A 22,555-nucleotide genomic window follows, 5' to 3' on the forward strand; every position below is an offset into this window, starting at 1 on the left:
AGCCAATTAGCTTCTGGTTAATTGGAGTCAATTGGAGGTGTATTTGGATACACCTGTGGATGTATTTTAAGGCCTACCTTCAAACTCAGTGCCTCTTTGCTTGACATCATGGAAAAATCAAAATAAACATCAGAAAAAAAATTGTGGACTTCCACAAGTCTGGTTCATCCTTTGGAGCAATTTCCAAATTCCTGAAGGTACCACGTTCATCTGTAAAAACAATAGTATGCAAGTATAAACAACATGGGACCACACAGCCATCATACCTCTCAGGAAGGAGAGATAGTCTGTCTCCTAGAGATCAACATAGTTTGGTGTTAAAAGTGCAAATCAATCCCAAAACAACAGCAAAGGACCTTGTGAATATGCTGGAGGAAACGTGTAGACAAGTATCTATATCCACAGTAAAACAAGTAATATATAAACATAACCTGAAAGGCTGTTCAGCAAGGAAGAAGCCACTGCTCCAAAACCACCATAAAAAAGCAGACTACAGTTTGCAAGTGCACATGGGGACAAAGATCTTACTTTTTGGAGAAATGTCATCTGGTCCGATGAACCAAAATTAAACAAGATGAAGAACACCATCCCAACCGTGAAGCAGTATCATGTTGTGGAGAAGAAGAAGAGCGATTTTTCTTTTTTTTCTCTCTCTCTCCTCTTTCTCTCTTTGTCTCTCCTGCTTGCTCTTTCTCTCTCCCCTCGTCTCTCTCAGATTCTCATGAGGCGGGGAGGACCATCAGGAGGCGGAACGGCTGGAAGGGCAGCATCTCCCCTCCAGAGAGGGGGTAAACCAGTCCAGATGGTGCCCTGGCCTGAATCAGGTGGTGGAGAAGTGTGACGAGGAGGGTGTGCCCATGCCATGAGGATGCACGCCCAGCGCTGAGTTGCCTAATCAGCAGGAGGGAGATAAGGGAAGAGACGGGAACACCAGAGAGAGGGAGAAATAGACACATGCGGCCGATCTGTGTGTTTATGTTGCTGTGTTTTCAGTTTGATGTTCAGTCTAATTAAAGTCTTGTTGAAAGTGGATCCGGCTCCTGCTTCCTCCTTTCCCGAACCATGTTTCGTTGATGCTAAAACCCTGGAGGGAGGAGGGATGCGCTGTCAGAGAGCCCTCACTGCTTATTGAGGGTCGCAACGTAGAGGAGATATGGTCTGGTGGTACTGGAGCGGTTTGCCAGAAGGCGAAGGAGCCCACTGCCATCCACCAGGAGATGAAATAGCCGCTGCCTTCTGCCAGGATGCCATCGGCCAGTGTTGCGGAGTACCGCTGCACAGCTGGTTCCCTCTCCCTCCCCTCATCCTACTCAGATTCCCAGGAGGCTGAAAGGGCAACACCTCCCCTCCTGGAAAGGAGGGGGGAGTAAGTCAGGCCGGAGGTTTCCCTAGCCTGAATCGGGCGCTTGGGGTATGTGACGAGGAGTAGTGTATAGCCATACCATAATGATAGACGCCTGGTGCTGAATCGGCCCAATCAGCCGGAAGAGGGATAAAGAGGAGCCGGGGATGCCAGTTCAAGAGAGCGAGAGAGACACACACACACACACACACACACACACACACACAGCCTCGCTGTCTGAGTGTTTTAGGTTTAAGTTCCTTTATGTCAGCCCAACCTTCCTCCTTGCCCATCCATTGAATATGTTATGTTTAAGTTCCTTTGTGTCATTTAATATTTTACTCTGACTGCTCCCACCGCCTCCTTGCCCATCCTATGACTACGTTACAATCATGTATAATTTCTTGTTATGACACATATATATATATATATATATATATATATATATATATATATATATATATATATATATATATATATATATATATACTATATATATATATATATATATATATATATATACATATATATACATTTATAGTCATAACTCGTAATCCAATGTATTTAGATTACAGACCTTGAGTAGTCTAATGGAATATGTTGCAAATTACATTTTGCAGTATGTATTTTGTATTCTGTAATCTGTAGTAATATATTTTAACAACCCTGCAGGTGGCACATCATTGAAAGCAATGATAGCAATTATGCTTTACATTAAGGGGTCTGTGGTTATTTTTACGTTATTTTGAGCCAATTCATTGTTCCAGTTTAAAACATGAAAGTGGAAGCATCCTGTGATGCTGCTGAGGTGCTTACCTGACACTGCTACTGCTACTCAATAATAAACATGCACCAGGCAGTACAAAAATAAGACAAGCTATTATGCCATTTCAAGGATAAATAAAATAAAATTAGAATTTTGTTTTTGAAAAAATGTAATTTATTTTATATATATATATATATATATATATATATATTAGTATAGCTACCACAATCCCAGATATTCCAATCTGGTAGGACACGCAATTTTGCTGGAAAACTGTCAGTAATTTCCTCCGTTTACCGAGGATATGTTAGATAAACACTGACTTGTTTGATTCAGACGGGATTGAAATCAAACTACATCTGTGAAACACAAATTTACACCTTACAGCTTCAGGGAAAACTAGTCCTATCCAGTTAGGCTTTAGACACTTGTGAGTCACAAGTTATTGCATTGGCTGTTGTTTTACATGAGAAAAATCATCTCTTGAATTCTGCCTCATTAAAATAAGTAAACCAAGTTTCTAGAGGGCATCTTTTAAGTGGTTCTCAGAAGGCCAATTCCAAAGCCCATATCTACAGGTTAAGCACGCACACTTATTTTTTCCCTATGTCTAATTTGTTCAATTTGGTCCAATAAGGCAGTTGAAACAATTCAGCTTTAAAATTACTTTAGAAGTACTTAAAAATATTAAAATCTTTTTAAACACAGACACTGGCTTAGGAGGGAACTACACAGGAGAGACACTGAGTGGCAGTTTAGGGATGATGGCCAGCAGTGGTTGCTAAATTAGTAGAGTTTTTGGGAATTTGTGGCCTCATCAGCACAGCGCCTTTTATTGTATTCTTTCTGGGTCTTGAGTAAATATTAATTAAACGTGGCCCCCTAAAAAAGCCACACTATCAGATTTTTGGTAACACTTTAAAATAAGATTCCATTCATAAACATTAGTTAATGCAAAAGTTATCGTGAACGAACAATGAACAATGTATGTTTTTATTACAGCATTTATTAAAGGTGCACTCAGCATTTCTTCCCTCATTTAAAAAAGTTTTACTTCTAAATAGATTCATTGTAATTTTTAAACATATATAAATAATCATGAGCACTCACATGAGATGAAAACTCCTGTCATATCAGTTACCTTATAAAAGGTATTTTATTCTACATGGAGAGGGTACCCTCATGGGGCTGCCATGTTTGGATCACATGACCAGCCGAATACTTCAATACTCTGTTATTGGACACTTTCCCTCATGAATTAAGTTAATTATGGCTTACTGTGAATAGTGAATTTCTATAATGGCATCTGTAACTGAAAATGCTGCATCCACACCACTAAGAATCAGTGTAAGTCCAATTAAAAAAAATACTGTGTGCACCATTAATGTTAGTTAATAAAAATATAATTGTTCATTGTTAGTTCATAGTGCATTAACTAATGTTAAGATATACAACTTTTGTATTATTGTACTTTGTATTAATGTTTTACTATATGTTGAAATTAACATGACCCAAGATGAATAAATGCTGTAGAAGTATTGTTCGTTCATATTAAATAATGGTGTTAACTAATGTTTGCAAATGGAACATTATTGTAAAGTGTTACCAGATTTTCTATCACACACTATATAAGAAAATAACAAAGTTGCATTTATTGTAAATAAATATTGTCCAAACCCACTTTTTAAGCAGATTGATTCACAACAAGTAGTTTGTTGGATTTTAGATGATAAAAATAATACATATACTGTTCAAAATTAAAACAAAATGCATTTGGACAGTTTCTGGTTGTCAAGTGTGAGTGGAACATGTCCATAGTTAATGTAATAAACTTCACCTTTGAGAACTTGAGGGGGATGAATAGCCACTAAATATCTGCTAAATTATATTGGGACTTGGTAAATGTCATTACAAAAATCACTTAGAAAAGTGAAGTTCTGAGAAATGGTTTAGCATAATTTATTTACCTCTGTAATCATTTTTCATTTTCTTTCAAAGTATAATTAAGGTTTCTTTTCATTTGCATGGCATATCTTGACAGTGCAAACATCTGGGATGTGTTAGACTCTATAAATTCCTGCATCCGTTAGGTGGGACACACCTGCACAGTGCTGAGGTCAGCTGTTGGCTGCGCTTCAATAGGAGATGAAGGGTGAAGTCAGCTGCTTGAGTTATGCAAACTATTACAGCTTCACACTTCCTCAGTCATATGTCAAGCACCAAGCCCACATCTGACATCCTTGCCAAGATTGCTATATGAAGACATGCTAGTGTTTGCACCATAAAAATGTATTGGCTTTAGAGAATATTCTGTTCATTCATTAATCTACTGGCAAGTTACTTTGTCAGCTTATCATTCATTGAAGAAATCTCATTCCTAAGGGGGGTTACGGTGTGCTAAGAAGCACATAAGCTATATAAAGTTTGAGATTTCAACACTTTGAATGCTAATAATGCATGTTTTTCTCATCATTAGACTTTAAAATGCATGGCTTTAAATGCAAATACATGCGCTGTGCTGGAGATGATAAATTTGAGGAATAGTAAATGAGAGGGGGCAACTTTGGCAGAGAGATGACATTTTCATTACCACTCTTATAATTTATGGAGCCCTGAGTCTTGGAGAAGTGAAAGACATTAGTCCAAAGTCTAGATCTATCTCGCTCTCTATTTTATTGGATAGACTCATTTACAATATAGACAACTATATTGACAGGTGTAAATAATGATAGCACAATTCCTAAATACATAGACAACTGACAGGACATAGAATTAATGGTTATTGTAAGAGAATGTGACAATTTATAGTATACAATGCATGTATAAACATATAAACTCAATATACAATATAGCAGAATAAAGGCTAATTTATATATTTAAAAGATCAAGATCAAGTCAAGTTGTATCTATCACCAAAATGCAGAATGAGACGTTTTTGTCCTCAAGCACTTTTCATGTGGAGTTCAAAGCAGCGCTTGATGTCAGAATCATGCGAATCATGAACACGGCTTCACAATTTCTGCAGCAAAGTGGATAGCCACAGTCTACCAGCCAGTTAATATTGTGGAGGATGAGATTTATTGCCCATTGCAATTAATACTAAACCTATGGGGACTAATTCTTTCGGTAAGTCAAACTCCCGCTTACACTTTGGAAAACGTTTAATGTTGCTATTTATAAACGTTAATTGGTGCTATTTTAGTGCATTTCTATGCATCTACCATTTTATTTTGAAAATGGTAATAAAGCATTATATTGTTAATTTTTTTTTTTTTTTTCCTAAGCAGAAAATAAATGCATTTTGACAGGAAAAGAAGTAGAGTCAAATTTCAGCACTTTCAAAATATGCGATTTATCGCGATTAACTATGAAAAACTATGAGATTAATTACGATTTAAAAATGTAATCGACAGACAGCACTTTTTAAAACTAATCTTAAGTGTGGTTTGGATGGAAACATTTTATGTACAATCATGCATACCAGCTGAGGAGATTGTAGCTTGCTGGGTTACTATCTTAACGTTAAAAATGTATAATTTTGAAGCCTGTCTCTCTGGTTGTTCAAAAGTACACTTTTTTTTATTTGATGCTCAAAACAAACATCATAAAGACAACATGGCCATGACAAATGCTCAGAGGGAGATTTTGGTGTTTATGGAATTAGATCAGGTAACTTACTGGCAAAAGTGGAAGTTTTGCCAGTATTCATATTGTGTATTAGTTCATCCAGGATATACATTTCTATCAGTTTGTGAGGTCCCTTGGAATCAAACCTATGACCTTGGCATTGCTAGCACCATGCTATACCAGTTAGATACAGGAAACTAGAGTTCCCTATAATTTGACTTTTTGTGTAATATTTCTTCTGCAATCCTTTAAACAACAATGACATTGTTAATCCTCATTGTTTGAATCACTGATAGCTTATGGCACCTCACAGATTTGCACATTATTTTCATTAATTACAACAAATGAGGCGCCTGACCTTTCTCAAAAAATGTTTCCTTTTTTTTGTTTGCCGGCTATTCAAAGTCTTGCAACAGTGGTGTGAAAATGAAAGAGGAATTGTGTCTCTTTCTGTAACCAGTTCCCTTTGTACAGAGCAGTTTGTTTACTACAAATGCTTTGTGTATTCATTTGCAGAGTTTTGCAAATGAATACATGCATCCTTAGAGATAGATGAGTAAACTCTCTGAAATCTGAAGGCTTCTTTCCTGGGACAGGAAGAGATGGGAATTCACCCACTGGTAAAAATGACCCTCTGGTAAAGATAAGTATGCCTGAAAATGTCTGTAAACCACAAACAGATGAAAGCAGCAGCAGCTCTAGCAGGGCCATGTGTGGGATGCTGGAGTTCCTTAGCAGTGTGCAGATCAGACATCTGCTGGAGGTGTGATTACAGCTCCATTTTTTCAGTATAAAACAGATCAACCTGCCGTTAAGTCATGTCAAAATGATCATATTTACAAGATGAACACTATCAAAATGTTTTCATTTCCAGAGGGACATTTTTTTTTTTAAAGGCCTGACTTTCCGTTTTGAGGGTGTGTTTATTAAAGAAGCATGGCAAAAGCAAATTGGTATTGGCAATAATAAAGTTTTGTTGCAACAGCACTAATAATGCATTTACATTACAATAAGTTACATTATGCATCTTTTTTTTATTTAAAAAAAATGGCATTTAATCATTTTGTAATTACAGCTTCTGAGGAGGACTTGAAGTAGACATATAAAACCTCTTGCAGAAGATGATGAGGTTTAAAATAAATCACATTAAATGTTTCACAAGCATTGCATTCTTTATTGTGGTTCTTATCATAAATAACGGCAGAATTTGATATGGGAACTGAAAGCCACTGATATTGTTTTTACAGTAAATGACTTTTCGGCAGATGGGAAGTGAGTTTTGTCGTTACCGCTCTAGAGATACACTGTTCAATACTCCTTTGAGGCCTTTTCGTTTGTGTGGGCCTTTAACCAGGAACAGTGATGCAGAATTCTGTCGCATGTAATCAAAGCAGTTTGTGACTTATTCTCCCTCATGAGCCTCATGACTGATCTTAATTAATGGCCCAATCTGGATGCTAAAAAGGCCGCAGGCTACACTGAAGCACACAGGGTCTCAGTGTGGATTGAGCTTTATAGCTTAGTCATTTTAGAAAAGTTACTAAGTATCATTATGTCCTGTACCTTTTGCTATTTTTTCCATTTTATCTCCACTTCAAAATCATTACAGTAATTAGACATTAGCTAATGAGTTAGAAAGTTCGTTATGATGTGGGTTCTCCCCTGTGGATGCAGATGGCTTTGAATTAATTCAGACAACCTCAGTATTTCTTGCCTCTGCTACTGCAAGCTAGTGCACTTTTTCAGTCTGTAACAGGCAAGCAACCACCAAAAGCACCCTAGTTACGTCCTAACCATCACCCAGAGCACCCTTATAACATCCTATCTGCCACAACCACGAAAAGCACCCTAGTAACGTCCTTACAACCTCTCAGAGTGTCATAGTAACATTCTAACAATCATCCAAAGCACCGTAGTAACTTCTTAGCAACCACTAAGAGCACCCTGATAATGCCCTAACAGCCTTAACCACCCAAAGCACCTTAGTAACATCCTAACAACCTCCCAGATTGTCTTAGTAACATTCTAACAACCAACAAGAGCACCCTTATAATGTCCTATAAGCCACAACCACCCAAAGCACACTAGTAACATCCTAACAACCACCCAGAGTGCTTTAGTAACATCCTAACAACCATGCAAAACACTCTTATAACATCCTAACAGCCTCAAGCACCCTAGTAACATCCTAACAACTACCCAGAGCACCCTTATTATGGCCTATAAGCCACAACAACCCAAAGCATACTAGTAACATCCTAACAACCTCCCAGAGTGCTTTAGTAACATCCTAACAACCACCCAGAGCATCCTTATAATGTCCTTTAATAGCCACAACCACCCAAAGCATCCTAGTAACATACCATCAACCACCCAGAGTGCTTTAGTAACATACTAAAAACCATGCAAAGCACTATAGTAAAATCCTAACAACCACCCAGAGCACCCTTGTAACATCCTAACAGCCACAACCACTCAAAGCACCTTAGTAACATCCTAACAACAACACAAATTGCTTTGGTAATGTCCTAACAACCATGCAAAGCACCATAGTAACATCCTAACAACCACCCAGAGCACCCTTATAATGCCCTAACTGACACAACCACCCAAAGCACCTTGGTAACGTTGTAACAACCATGAAAATCACCCTTGTAACGTCCTAACAACCACCCAGAGCACCCTTATAATGTCTAACAGCCACAACCACACAAAGCACCCTAATAACATTTATCAACCACCCAGAGTGCTTTAGTAACATCTTAATAACAATCCAAAGCACCCTAGTAACTTCCTAACAGCTACCACCATCCAGACAATCTTAGCAACATCCTACCAATCACCTAGAGCACCTGTAATGGGTAAGGATGGGCAAGGAGGAGGCGGGAACCAGCTGAGCAGTCAAATAAACGTTTAATGACATAAATCAACTTAAATACACAGACACACACACTGTCTTCCCCACCTCTCTGAAGCCCTGGGAGAGACGAGGGAAGGGAGAGGGAAAGAGCTAGGGGGAGAGACAGACAGAGAGAGAGGAGAGAGAGAGAATAACTTGCTTGCCGGTCCCTGGACATGCCGTCGCCTGGCCCTCAGCCACTCCTCCACCCTCTTGCGGATGATAGCTGCTCCTCCCCTGGTGGACAGAACAACTCCTCCCATTCCTGGCAGATGGCAGTAAATCCTCTAACTCCCGGTGGCCGGCAGTGACTCCTCCGTCCCCTGGCGACAGCCCTGGCGAACGGCAATGGTGAGGACTCCACGACATCGCATCCTTCTTCTTTCCTGGGTTTCGGCACCAATGTAACAGGTAAGGATGGGCAAGGAGGAGGCGGAAACTGGCTGAGCAGTCATTGAAATTTTTAATGACATAAATCAACTTAAATCAACACACACACACACACACACACACACACACACACACACACACACACACACACACACACACACACACACACACACACACACAGTCTCTCTCTCTCGAACTGGCACCTCTGGCTTGTTTTTATCCCCCTCCCGGAACATTTAGAACAATTCAGGGCCGGGCATGCGTACTCACGACCTGGCCATGCCCTCCTCCTCATCATAGCACCCTAGATACAAAATTTATATTATTCAGGTTGCTGGCTGATTTGACCACAGCCATTATTCACAGCAGCGCCATCTTTGCTGTGAGAGGGATAGACGTCCAGTCTCTTCAATGGGTTGTACAGTTCTTTAAAGTGATTTTGGATCGTACTGCTGACGAAACTTTGAAAAAAATATCTTTCCAATAATTTTTAGCAGACAAAAAGCTCCAGACAACATCAGTTGTTGAAAATTAAATCTAGGAGCTTTATACAGCTTTATATAGTGCATGCCATTGAAGAGATCTTCTAAGGTCTATTATTAAAGGAATAATTTGCCCTGTAATGTCCTTGGCTGTATTCAGATAGGGCTAGTGGAGACGTCCATCTGTGTGGGTTCACCAGATGAACGCAATCTGCCAACCAGTAGGCCAGCTCACAGCAATAGCTGTGCCACCATCCTCAATAGAATGGCCCATGTAATGCTGTAAGTCTGATTACAAAGAGCTTTGACATACTGTTGCAGGATGCAAGTAAATAATGTATGAAATGGCAGAAAATGTCTCTTACCTGACAGATATCACTGCGATAGGCATCACACCTACTGTATCTCAGATAGTGTTCTCTGTAAACAGCACAAAAAATTGACTGTGAGCCACAGACAGATTTTATGTTTATCAAAAGTCTAGTTTCCTTCAGAATAGTCTAATTTAGCTCAATATTCCCTATATAGTGCACTATGTGGCATTCAATGTAGAGGGAATAGTGAATGAGCTCAGACAAAACATATGTCTGCCCACTAATCATATTCATTCAGGCTGTGTTCTATTTGTGGTTAACCTGTTTTATGGAGTAATACAAATGAAAGCCATGCAACATGAAATACAGTATTCACTGTAGTTGCTAAATCGAGATATGGTTGCAACCTCTTGTATGTATGTATGGAAAACTCTTGTACACAGAAGGAAGAAATTCTGGAATCATAATCTGTATTGAATGATGGCCACAGGGACATGAGGGGAATTCCACCCCAAGCCCAGACTGCAGCCTCAGCCCTGCAGTTTCCTGAACACTCCCATTATACTGGGCTGACTGCTTTCAAAGATCAGAGCCTCCAGTTTGTGAACCCTGTCTACAAGCCATCCCATCAACATGACTTTAAAATGCCCTCTTAATGTCTGTTCTCTCACCAATAAAGGCTCCAGGATAGATACAGGTTATCCTTGTAATAGAGTTGAAGCAGTTTTTTAAAGGTTGTTTATGCTCATCTCACTGAAGTAGGCCATGTAATAGTGTCTAATCTCCCTTAATTACAGTACATGTATAGACTGCCAAGGTTAGAATAGAGCAGGACTGTCAAAGCCCTTATTGATTTCACTTTAAAATGAGAAATGATTTAAGTAGTTTGGCGAGTCTGTGTCCTAACTTTAATCATGAGGCATACTTCACAGGTGTTATCTACTCTTCCTCAGAGGAGATATCTATTGTGAGTCAGCAAAGATCACTTCATTTCATTTCACTTTCCAAATAATTTGTCACTCAGAAACAAAATAGGCTCTGTTCCAAAACCTAGTGAGCCACCTGGCTGTCTACTGCCTACATAATCAGATGCCTTCTTCTGTAAGGCAATATTCTAACTTAAATGGAACTTTATAAGTGACACTACATAGGCAGCAAAATCATACGAATAGCGCTCCTCGCGCAAAGTGCACAGGAGACATGACAGTTTACTTTAATATAGTGTGTTCAAAGTCTTTCTAGCAAATCATTCTACTGGCTGCCATCTTTGGAATGCTCTCGGGCAACTATTTTTCTAGGTAAACAAGCAGTATACAAGAGCTGCTCCTATTTACTTGAATGGGGAAAAACAGAAATCTCAGAAACGGTTAGTCAAGATTACGATCAAAGAACATAATTCAAATTAGCAGTAACATGATAACTGACGACACTGGTATCATAAAGAGTGCTTCTTTACCTTAGATTACGCAAAATAAACACAACAATTCCAGTCTTGTATAGCTAATGCGTATGTGCGTTCTCGAGTTGATTGATGGGCGATGTCTGTTTCTAAAAGGTGATTGACTCTTTTACCTGTAAGGCCGAAATTAACTCTAAATCCGTTGACCAATGGGCATTCCAATTTCTCCCATTCATTTTAATAGAAGTGGCCCGTCTCTGCTAAATAGTCTCTGGTTTGACATCAGCTACCAATGTGATAATCATGAACATTTACATTTAGTCATTTAGCAGACTGGACTTACCAAAATGGAACATCACAAGCAATAGACAAGAGCCAGCAAAATCTGCAGTATCACGCTGTCAAATTCCAAGAGTAGATAAAGTAGAACAGAAGCTAGAGCAGAAGTAAAATAAATTATGAAAAAAGTACACACAAACAGAGAATAGATAGTGCCTTTTATGGTTGTGGTCCAGTTAAGTGACAAAATACGTAACATGTATGCGCAAATTAGTACGTAGTTAATTGAGTAATATCTTAATTGTGTACTTGTTTTATTTGTTTGGTGAAGCTTTAAAAAGGCAAAGAGAAGACATTATCTCAACATATATGTCAGTGTTAATATCACTTTGGCATCTACCCGTATAAGAATATCTTCTCTGTTCATTCAGGTTGGAAAAGCCTGGTTTTACATCACTTATCACATCAATATCCCTCTAATATACAGTGGATCAATCTGTTTGGATGGAAATCAAGTCCTTACAAGTAAGGCTTACAAGTAGAGAGACCTCGTAGATCCCTGAAAACTTTAGCTTTTGTATTTGATGTTACATATGATGTCATTTGTTATTTAGTAGTTGTCAAGCAGTATGGGTTTTTTTTATTGCAATTACCAACACCAATATCTAGAGCAGGGGGTGCCCACACTTTTTTGCATGATGATCTACTTTTAAATGGCCAACTCAATAAGATCTACCAACTAAAACATTTTTTTAAATGCTTGTTGGGACTACTGCATGTATCCCTACATGGAATTAATCTTGTAATTAATTAAAAAATATATATATATATGTAATAATGTTGAATGTTGATATCATTCAGTTTTAACACTAAACCCAAAACACCTACAGCACAATAGATTACAATAGCCAGGGCATTTACCTTATTCTGATGATTTGCACTGAATGGAATCAGACAGTAGCGGCTGGTAGCTAGTCTCAAACACTGCTAGCTTCGCAATTTCGCGCTCTGTTCTCAGAAGCACTTGGAAGGCCCAAACCTAGTTGTCATGGCAACTGAATAAACACAAATCTCGCCTGGTCAAAATGTACTCGTCAAGTGCAAGTCAGACAGAAACTAAAAGAAGGAAAGACTATATATATATATATATATATATATTTATTTATTTTTTTTATTCAATTTTAACACATTTAAATTTTGTGCGATCTACCAGCATTGCCTTTGCGATCGACTGGTAGATCGTGATCGACGCATTGGCCACCCTTGATCTAGAGAGTATATCTATATATGTATACAGTATAATGTATATCTTATGTTCACTATCCATTGACAAGGCTGTCACTATAGGCGGAATGACCAATACTCTCAAAATGGCCAAATATTGGCCAATTCATCGATCTGGCTGCTCAATCAGTAATGTTTTTATTAATTAATTCGTTTTTTTATTAAATTAAAATTGCAGTTTGTAAGATTCAGAAACCCTTGTTATTAATGACACTTGTGGCCATTAAGTGAACTGCAGCCAGCTACATGTTGCTCATGCTCGCGCTCATGCACACACTCCGTAGGGACGTGAGCGAGCGAGCTTCGGCCAAAACAGACTGAATGTGATTCACTGGCATCATGCTGACAGATGAGGTAGCATAATTAAAATTACACAGTTATGATTGTTTTACTACAAACTTTGAGAATGTATATTATATTTGACTCCAGTGCTGGAACAGGTCTAAAACAAAGTGTAGATATACTGTAGGTCTGACTATGCAAGACTTTAGTTTGAAGTAATCACTTTTCTTTGCATGATACATTGACTGCATTTATATGATGGCCTATGTTGGATTATCAATAGCTGTTAGCTAAATTTGGTGGATGATGATAGTAGCTGTTTATAAAATAGACTCTACATTATAAATATGTTGACACAATTCAGTATTGATGTGATTATATCGCAACTGTCATTTTGATTTATCGATGCGCTATTGTTTTATAATAATAGAATGTATATATTTTCTGTATCTCCAAGTTATGTTACTCTAATGAATGGCATTGTCTTGAACACTGTCTAGCATTCATTTCATGAGTTATTGTAGTTTAGCTAAAATGACACAGATCAATCCTTATGGCACTATATTTCACATGCTTTACAGTTATGTAAACTTACCTGTCCAATAAGAAGAATGCCAATTCAAGGTCGAAGTTCCCTCCAGGAATCAAATACCCTGCCGATGTTCACTCTAGTTCGACCACGATCATGTTCCTGCTTAACCAGACTGGATTCGGTAGATAAAGTTTTTTTGTTTTTTTGCTTACTCTAAGTTTGTGTAGGAGTCTGTATTGTGCTGGGAGCCGGAAATTTGCTGGATTCCATTCTAAGATAACGTTACTTAGTGTTGCAGTTTGTTGTCGCTGTTGAGTAGCGGAAGAGAAGCACTGAGGCAAGGCTCTCGGGAACGTGCATAAATGTCACATCCTTTGGATTTTCCCGGCAAAAGCGACCCGCTCCCTTCGCATGAAAATCAGTCTACAGGCTTTAATAGGCAACCTAGGAAGGGCTAATTTTTTAAGTTGCATTACAGCTGTTCACACATTGGCAAAAAAAAAGGTGAATATTACCTGAAAAGGGTTACATACTTCACCTTTTAAGTTCATGCATTAATGCTCAGAGTAATACAGTATAGTAGATTGCGTTATTCGTTTTTTGTTATTTATTAACTCACTAATCTCTCCAATGTTGTTGCTTTTGATGAGAACAGATTATGATAATGAATTTACTGGCATTGATCTCAGTGAAGCAGTCATCACAGGGGTGTATGAGGGTGACCTGCTTCTTTTAGTTCTGCCCTGCCCTGCAAAAATAGCGTCCCAAAAGCAGAGCTTGTATTTTTCAAAAGAGGTCACTTAAAAGTTTTGAGATCAAATTTTTTGAAGTGTAATTTGTTTTCTTAGATTGATGCACTCTTTAGATCTTTGCAATTTAAATATTTTAAAACATGCATGCTCGCTCATATGCTTCAAGCACTATGCAAAGTGTAAATGTAAATGAGAGTTCATTGATCAAAATGTAGTTTTCATGATTGCTGATGTTGAAAGTCCATGCTGCATTACTTTTAGTGAAAGTTAAATGAGTATTCGCTTATATGACTGTTGAAATCTAATGTTCATGGTGTGCACTGCCTCATCCTCCATCCCCCACACAGAGAGCTCATAGTGAGGTTTCTGTGTGAATTGTCAACCCCTGTCCCCTGTGAGAAGGTTTGACTTTCTTTTTGAATATAAACTGAAAAGACTATTACATCGCAATTTCACGCCCCAGGAGTTATCTGATATCCTCTTCACTACATTTAGCTCAGAGTGTTTCACTGTCTCCTCACTTACCCCTACCTGATTCTCGCTCGCCACCTGATTTTATTCGCCCCCTCTCTCGCTGTATCTCTTTGCCACCACCCTTTATTTTTCAACACTTTACTGGAGGAATTGTCTTGATGTTTTTAGCACTGTCTCTTCCATTTGTGCATTCAGACAGCTGAGAACTGAGAACAGCAGCAGAAGAGATTTTTGTTCACTCAGAAGACATTTTTACGCCCATCTGCCCTGTTTGTTTTTCTATATTCCCTATATCTGCAACTGTTGGTCCTGGGATTTTGTAAGTCTGTGTAGAAATACATGGATTAACAATTTGGTGCATGCGGTTACTGATTGGTTTCATGGTAAAGTATTAGCCTCTAGTACAAGGAGTTCCAGTTTTTAATCTGCCCTAGTGTAACTTTTTATTTTAATAAACCATGATAACATCTGTACATTAGTGGATGTAATTCATGAAGCGGGACACATTTGTTTGCATTTTGCTTTGTGATTTAACTGCACTGGAGCACAAGCTGCGGAACAGCAGAGCAAGTAGTGTGCACATTTGTGTGCACGAAAGAGCATTGCCGCTGTCACGCATTGTCACTTATAACAGCCATAACGAGTTCTCATTTTAACATTCCAAATAACACATTCCACCACCAAATCGCAAATTTGCTCAAATGTGCTGCATAGAACAGAACAATTCCTTAAAAATGCAATTCCTCCTCGTGGTCGCTATCATGTGGTTCGCTCTCAGTGGGGTGCGTGTTGAGTTGTACGTGGATGCCGCAAAGAGTAGCGTGGGCCTCCACATGCAATATGTCTCCACGGTAACACGCTCAACATGCCACTTGATAAAATGTGCGGATTGACGGTCTCAGACACGGAGGCAACTGAGATTCGTCCTACACCACCCGGATTGAGGCGAGTCACTACACCACCACGAGGACTTGGAGCGCATTCGGTATTGGGCATGCCAAATTGGGGAGGAAAAAGGGAGAAAAATCCACCTAAAAATAAATAAATGCAATTAAAAAATTATAAGTATAATTATTATAATAATTGTATACAAAAAGGAACCAAAAAAAGCATTTTATTTCTGAAGTGCCTGAATGTATGCCAGTGTGGTTTAATAATGTTTGCTTGTTTATTCAAGAGCTATATAAAAATATGTTTGGTTCAGTTTGGTGGTTAGAATTTCTAAAAAATAATTCTGAAATAAGATGGTTTTGGAAAAAACATAAAGAAACTCTGCTAGTGAAAACACATTTGCACAACTGGATATTTAACCCCAAAACGTATTGTTAGATAAATATAGCTTGAGAGATATATATATATATATATATATATATATATATATATATATATATATATATATATATATATATATATATATATATATATTTTAAGCAATATCACACGAGCAAGAGTGTAATATGGCCATATCACTCTTGCTCGTGTGATAATGCTTATATACAACAGTTCAATGAACAAGTACATTTTAAAAAATTTGGTACGGTCATAAAAACACATTTGTCCATGGAACTACTTTATTACGCGACCGATCAGAATCTGCCATTGCTGGTTCAAAACAAATGATGTGTCCAAGCCTCCATTAATAATTCAAAATGTTCACTTCCGAAATAGTATCACATAGTGTGTGTGTGTGTGTGTGTGAGAGAGAGAGAGAGAGAGAGAGAGAGAGAGAGAGAGAGAGAGAGAGAGAGAGAGAGAGAGAGAGAGAGAGAGAGAGAGAGAGAGAGAGAGAGAGAGAGAGAGAGAGAGAGAGAGAGAGAGAGAGCGTGTGCAATCACCTGTTGCCACACCCAATCAGAGATGCTTACAGCTTTCTGAAGCTCAGCTTTCTCAGTGGAATATATACGTCCGAGTGGTGTATTCCTCTCTATTGCGCAGTAGCCAGTGCGCAAATGTCATTCACTAAAGAAACAGCAATGTCCTCTGCCATTTTAAACCGTATGTATCAAATGTGTAAGCGCTGTTCTATGTAAACAATGACTAGCGGATTCACTTTACGTCACCAACTGGCTCATATTACACACAAAAATGATCTTTTGCCACCACCTGCTGGCTAACATATGTAATTTCAAAAAGTAAAGACAGTAACTCCTAACACATATGCACTACGCTTACACTTTAGTTTAGAACAGCACGAACACAATCGGAGTGATACACACAGTGAAGAGTGCTAATGCTGTCAGACCATCAGTTCTCATGGAAGGTCTCTCATCCAATCAGATTCAGGACCAGAACTAACTGTTGTATATGTGTGTGTGTGTGTGTGTATATATATATATATATATATATATATATATATATATATATATATATATATATATATATATATATATATATATATATATATATATATATATATATATATATATGTATATATTAGTTGCTGTCACAAGACCTCATTATATAATTAGGTCTTGTGACAACAGTAACAATATTTGAAACAGTTACAATAGAATACTGCCTACTATGTATTGTGAAAAAGATTACATTTAAAAAAAAAATAATAGGCAGTACACAGTAAATATTAAGCTAGTATCCCATTCCAAACATAGCTAAGGTGCTTTTTATATATCCCAGCTCTGGCACAAATGACAGTTTGTGGGGAAGGTGGGAGTTTGAAACACATCCTCTGACAGGCAAAGAGCTCAGCTCCTCCCCCTTATAAATAATGTATAATACAGTGGGTTGTCCCTACTGATTGGAGTCAGCTGGTGGAAGTGACTAGTTGCTGGGTTTGCGGCTGAGAGCAAGCCTGGGCAAGTATCGTCTGTTCTGTGAGTGCGTCTGCTTGTGTGTATGTAGAAAGAATGTGGATTTAGGACAGAATCTCCTTCTGTTGCATCCTGCCTCTCTGCTGAGCTCCTCCGCTACATCCCTCAGGAATTATACAGGGGACATGTAACCTCTCCAGCAAGGCTTTGTCTGAGTTTGTTTGTTGTATAAAGAAGGAGACTGCTTTCTCCTAAAGGATTCATCAATGCATTCCTGTTGGAAAATGAGGATTCAGGTAAAAAAAAAAAAAAATTCTTTGTTGTTGTGCTTATTTCCCTCTTTTTGTGTGAGTGTGAGTGTGTGTGATTGTTGACTCCATCTGAGGCCTGTTGTTGTGTTATTTGAGATGAGGCAGCTTGTGAAGCATTTCAACATCAGATGTGAGCAGGAGTGTTTTGTGTGTGTAAAATCAACAGTGCGACATTTGTTGTGTATTTATGCAATTTCTATATCCATCCCATGTTTCACCAGTGACCTCCCACTTTCACCCTATACTTTCCGCTGTCTGTGTGTGCTCCAGTCAGGTGCTTGTGTTTGCTTGCAGGACAACACTACTGTGGAATTATTCTCCATTCTGTTTATCTCACTTCTGTTTTACACCAATGAGATTGGCTGATCAGATGTTATCAACGAAACTGCACTGCAGACACAAATGTATACCACATCCTTTATTTTCATCCACATGGTTTAAAAACTCCGCTTTATGCCCCATTATAGGGGTTGTAATTTCATGTACACTGATTTTAGGGGGATACACTGCAAAAAATAGTTGTTTCGATTTAATGATGCTTAGAACATTTTACTGTAAAACAAGACACATATTGAGTAAAAGTATATATTTTTTGCATTGTAGCAGGAAGAATCGGAAATTAACCAAGACAAAAAGTGAAAATGCCACAGATATATAAAATGTGGGTGCAAATATGGCCCTGCAGTGCTTTCATCTGATTTTCTGTTTTCTAGTATTTATTTATTGTAGGCTTATCTATTTATGTATTTAGTTTTGAGATATGTTATTGTATTATCTGTAAGACAGATCTTGCTCTCAGTACAGGCTGGTTATTTAAAATGTATTCTAGCAGAGAGTTTACTGTGTTATTACATCTTGTGCATTATTTACTTTAATTTTATAGGTAACAGCCAAATCTAATTTAATTGAAGTATTTAACATTAATGTACTATGTGAAATATACCCTCATAAAGGTCCAAATTTCCCACAGAAAATACATTTCACAGCACAAATATTGCCCCTTAAAATGAAAGTTTACACTGTTAGCACTTAGCAGTGATTGGAAAGACCTCCTAGATTCTGATCCAAATTTGTGTTTGGAATTTGTGATCACAGTCATTTAGAACTGTTTTATGTCTGTGTGCAGTGACATATACACTAGTACAGTAATTCTACAGCCATTATGTGTCATTAAATCTCAGCGATGGGCAGTTATTTGCTGTCTAATGATACAGCTGCACATCATGAGGCCAGGTTCATCATTATGCCATTAACTCTATACTGAGTTTGATGTTTATCTTGTTCTAACTGAATTATCCCAGCAATAAAGACAAAGTTGGTGACCGTTGTGTCGTGATGTGATGAATTTGCATGAGCAAATCACATTAATTTACGAATGCACCAAATCAGAGGCTTTTTGTGAAATCCCCTCCAGGTGGGAGGGAGAAAGGAGGGCAGGGGGCAAAGTGAGATTTTGCTGTAAAACAGTTTGTATTTTAATGTTTACGGATTAAAGGAGGGACAGATCTAAATAATTCTATCGACTTAGCTTAACTTGTTTTGAACCCTGAATATTCCTTTGAATATAGTTGAGACATAGCAAGCACAATGAAACCACATCATAATACACTGCATCCGGAAAGTATTCACAGCGCTTCACTTTTTCCACATTGTACAGTTACAGCCTTATTCAAAAATGGATTAAATTCATTATGTTCCTCAAAATTCTACAAACAATACCCCATAATGACAACGTGAAAAGTTTGTTTGAAATTACGAGAAAAAAAAAAAATCACATGTACATAATTATTCACAGCCTTTGCTCAATACTATGTTGAAGCACCTTTGGCACCAATTACAGCCTCAAGTCTTTTTGTGTATGATGCTACAAGCTTGGCACACCTATTCTTGTGCAGTTTCTCCCATTCTTCTTTGCAGGACCTCTCAAGCTCCATCAGGTTTGATGGAGAGTGTCAGTGCACGGCCATTTTCAGACCTCTCCAGAGATGTTCAATCAGGTTCAAGTCTGGGCTCTGGCTGGGCCACTCAAGGACATTCACAGAGTTGTCCCGTAGCCACTCCTTTGTTATCTTGGCTGTGTGCTTGGGGTCGATGTCCTGTTGGAAGATGAACCTGATGAAGTCTGAGGTCCAGAGCGCTCTGGAGCAGGTTTTCATCAAGGATATCTCTGTACATTGCTGCATTCATCTTTCCCTCGATCCTGACTAGTCTCCCAGTTCCTGCTGCTGAAAAACATCCCCACAGCGTGATACTGCCATCACCATGCTTCACTGTAGGGATGGTATTGGCCAAGTGATGAGCGTTCAATCTTTGTTTCATCAGACCACAGAATTTTGTTTCTCATGGTCTGAGAGTCCTTCAGGTGCCTTTTGGCAAACTCCAGATGGTCTGTCATGTGCCTTTTACTGAGGAGTGGCTTCCGTCTGGACACTCTACCATACAGGCCTGATTGGTGGAGTGCTGCAGAGATGGTTGTTCTCCTCTCTCCACAGAGAAATGCTGGAGCTCTGTCAGAGTGACCATCGGGTTCTTGGTCACCTCCCTGACTAAGACCCTTCCCCCCCATCACTCAGTTTGGCAGGGCAGCCAGCTCTAGGAAGAATCCTGGTGGTTCCAAACTTCCATTTATGGATGATGGAGGCCGCTGTGCTCATTGGTACCTTCAATGCTGCAGACATTTTTCTGTACCCTTCCCCAGATCTGTGCCAAAATACAATATGTATCGGAGGCCTACAGACAATTCCTTGGACTTCATGGCTTGGTTTGTGCTCAGACATGCACTGTTAACTGTGGGACCTTATATAGACAGGTGTGTCTTTCCAAATCATGCCCAATCAACTGAATTTACCACAGGTGGACTCCAATCAAGTTGTAGAAACATCTCAAGGATGATCAGTGGAAACGGGATGCACCTGAGCTCAATTTTGGGTGTCATGGCAAAGACATTTTTTATTTTTAATAAATTTGCAAAGATTTCAAACAAACTTCTTTCATGTTGTCATTATGGGGTATTGTTTGTAGAATTTTGAGGAAAATAATGAATTTAATCCATTTTGGAATAAGGCTGTAACATAACAAAAATTTGAAAAAGTGAAGCGCTGTGAATACTTTCCGGATGCACTGTATGTCTGATTATGGCAATGAATTAAACTTTCATGCTGTTTCCAGAGTCATGTTATGTCATAGATAGAGTAATAAGTAAAGGTTAAATACAAGTTAGGCTCAGTCGACAGCATTTGTGTCACAATATTAATTTCCACCAATATATTACTCATCCCTCGATTTCTTTAAAAAAAGCTAAAATCATGGGTCCAGTGAGGCACTTACAATGGAATTGAATGGGGCCAATCCATAAACATTAAAATACTCACTGTTTCAAAAGTATAGCCACAAGACATAAACAATATGTTTATAAAAATGATTTGTGTGGTAACATCACTTTCTATGTAAAGTTGTAAAATTTGCCATGATGATGTAGTGTCAACAAACCCAAAAATGACTGTAAAAATGAAAATTTTAACAACTTTACAGCTCCCTGCTTTTTTTAAAGAAAAGAAAGAAAAAAGAATCTGAGCTGGGAAACCGAAACTGTTCCCATAAGAATGTTGTTTCACTTTGACATGAGAATGTTGTTGGTGTTTCACTTGTAGACTTTCAATCAAATTTGCTTGTGCTGTTTTACCTTCACTTGCTCTTTGCTATGTTCCGAATGGAATACACTGACTACCGTTTAATGTTTTTAAAAAGTAGTATGTGAATGTGAATCTTATGCAGTGATAAACATTGTCACAAGACCTCATTTACTTTAGCCGGGGTATCCAGTAATCTTTTAAATAAATCTAAAGCTTGTTTAAAAATCTATAATTTTTTGGCAGTCCAACAACTAAAAGAGATGTTATAAATCACAACTCATATAATGGTCTGTTCATTACATTGGCAATGTAGGTCAAGGCATTGTATTGTGATATAAAGAATTCCTTGCAGTGTGCTTTAGTGTTTGGAACATTTTGGCAAATGTACACTGTAGCAGATCATCCAGGTACTCTGTGCATAATGTACATCAGATTTGTATACTTCACACAGACTACATGCTGCATACTGCAGAAATGGCAAGAGTAGTATGACCATATGTAATTCCAAACATGGCCAGGGATTTTAAGTTTACACATGACACCTACATTGCAGAATTATTTTTCTCTACATCAAGGCATTTTTCTTATCTTCCCTTTTGACACTGCCAAACTGACTTTATGACCAGTGCTTTATTTTAAGTCTTGCTTTCATTTCTCATTATATTATGTGGTTGGGTGTGATAAAGAGATGAGTGGACATTCAATTGTTGAGAAATGACCATTTCCTGTGATTCAGTAGAGATGGTGCTCCAGCGAGGCCTTTAGTTAGCTGAGCTGATTGTAACTCCTTTTTTACATTACACCATGTGATCTCCGGCTCATACGCCTCAGAGGGCTGGGATTTGTTTGACAGGTCAGATGAGTAAAATGTGCCTCTCAGCTGAAAAAATGAGCTGTAATTGTTGTCATTGTCCAGAGTATGAATTCCCCTCTGCCTGTGTTCAGCTTCTTTGATATTGAAATTTGAGCCATCATTGTGCAAATGTTTTGAGCTCAAACTGGAAAATGTTTCCATTCATACT

The 22,555-nt window shown here is 38.3% G+C and overlaps 1 protein-coding gene across 2 annotated transcripts in view; it reads left to right on the forward strand.

The window, feature by feature from the left end:
• Positions 1-22,555, forward strand: part of LOC127660780 (E3 ubiquitin-protein ligase MARCHF8-like) — a 129,353-nt gene that overhangs the window by 60,702 nt on the left and 46,096 nt on the right. Inside the window, exon 1 of one of the 2 annotated variants that reach the window (XM_052151198.1) lies at positions 17,575-17,886. The exons of the other annotated variant lie outside the window; for it this stretch is intronic. Within the exon in view, the coding sequence (XP_052007158.1) occupies positions 17,857-17,886 (30 nt within the window). The 5' untranslated portion in view covers positions 17,575-17,856. Of the gene's footprint in view, positions 1-17,574; positions 17,887-22,555 lie in introns of those variants that run through there. 2 annotated transcript variants of the gene reach the window in all.

The sequence above is a fragment of the Xyrauchen texanus genome, chromosome 20 (assembly GCF_025860055.1).
Source record: "Xyrauchen texanus isolate HMW12.3.18 chromosome 20, RBS_HiC_50CHRs, whole genome shotgun sequence".
In the NCBI taxonomy this organism is placed as follows: Eukaryota; Metazoa; Chordata; class Actinopteri; order Cypriniformes; family Catostomidae; genus Xyrauchen; species Xyrauchen texanus.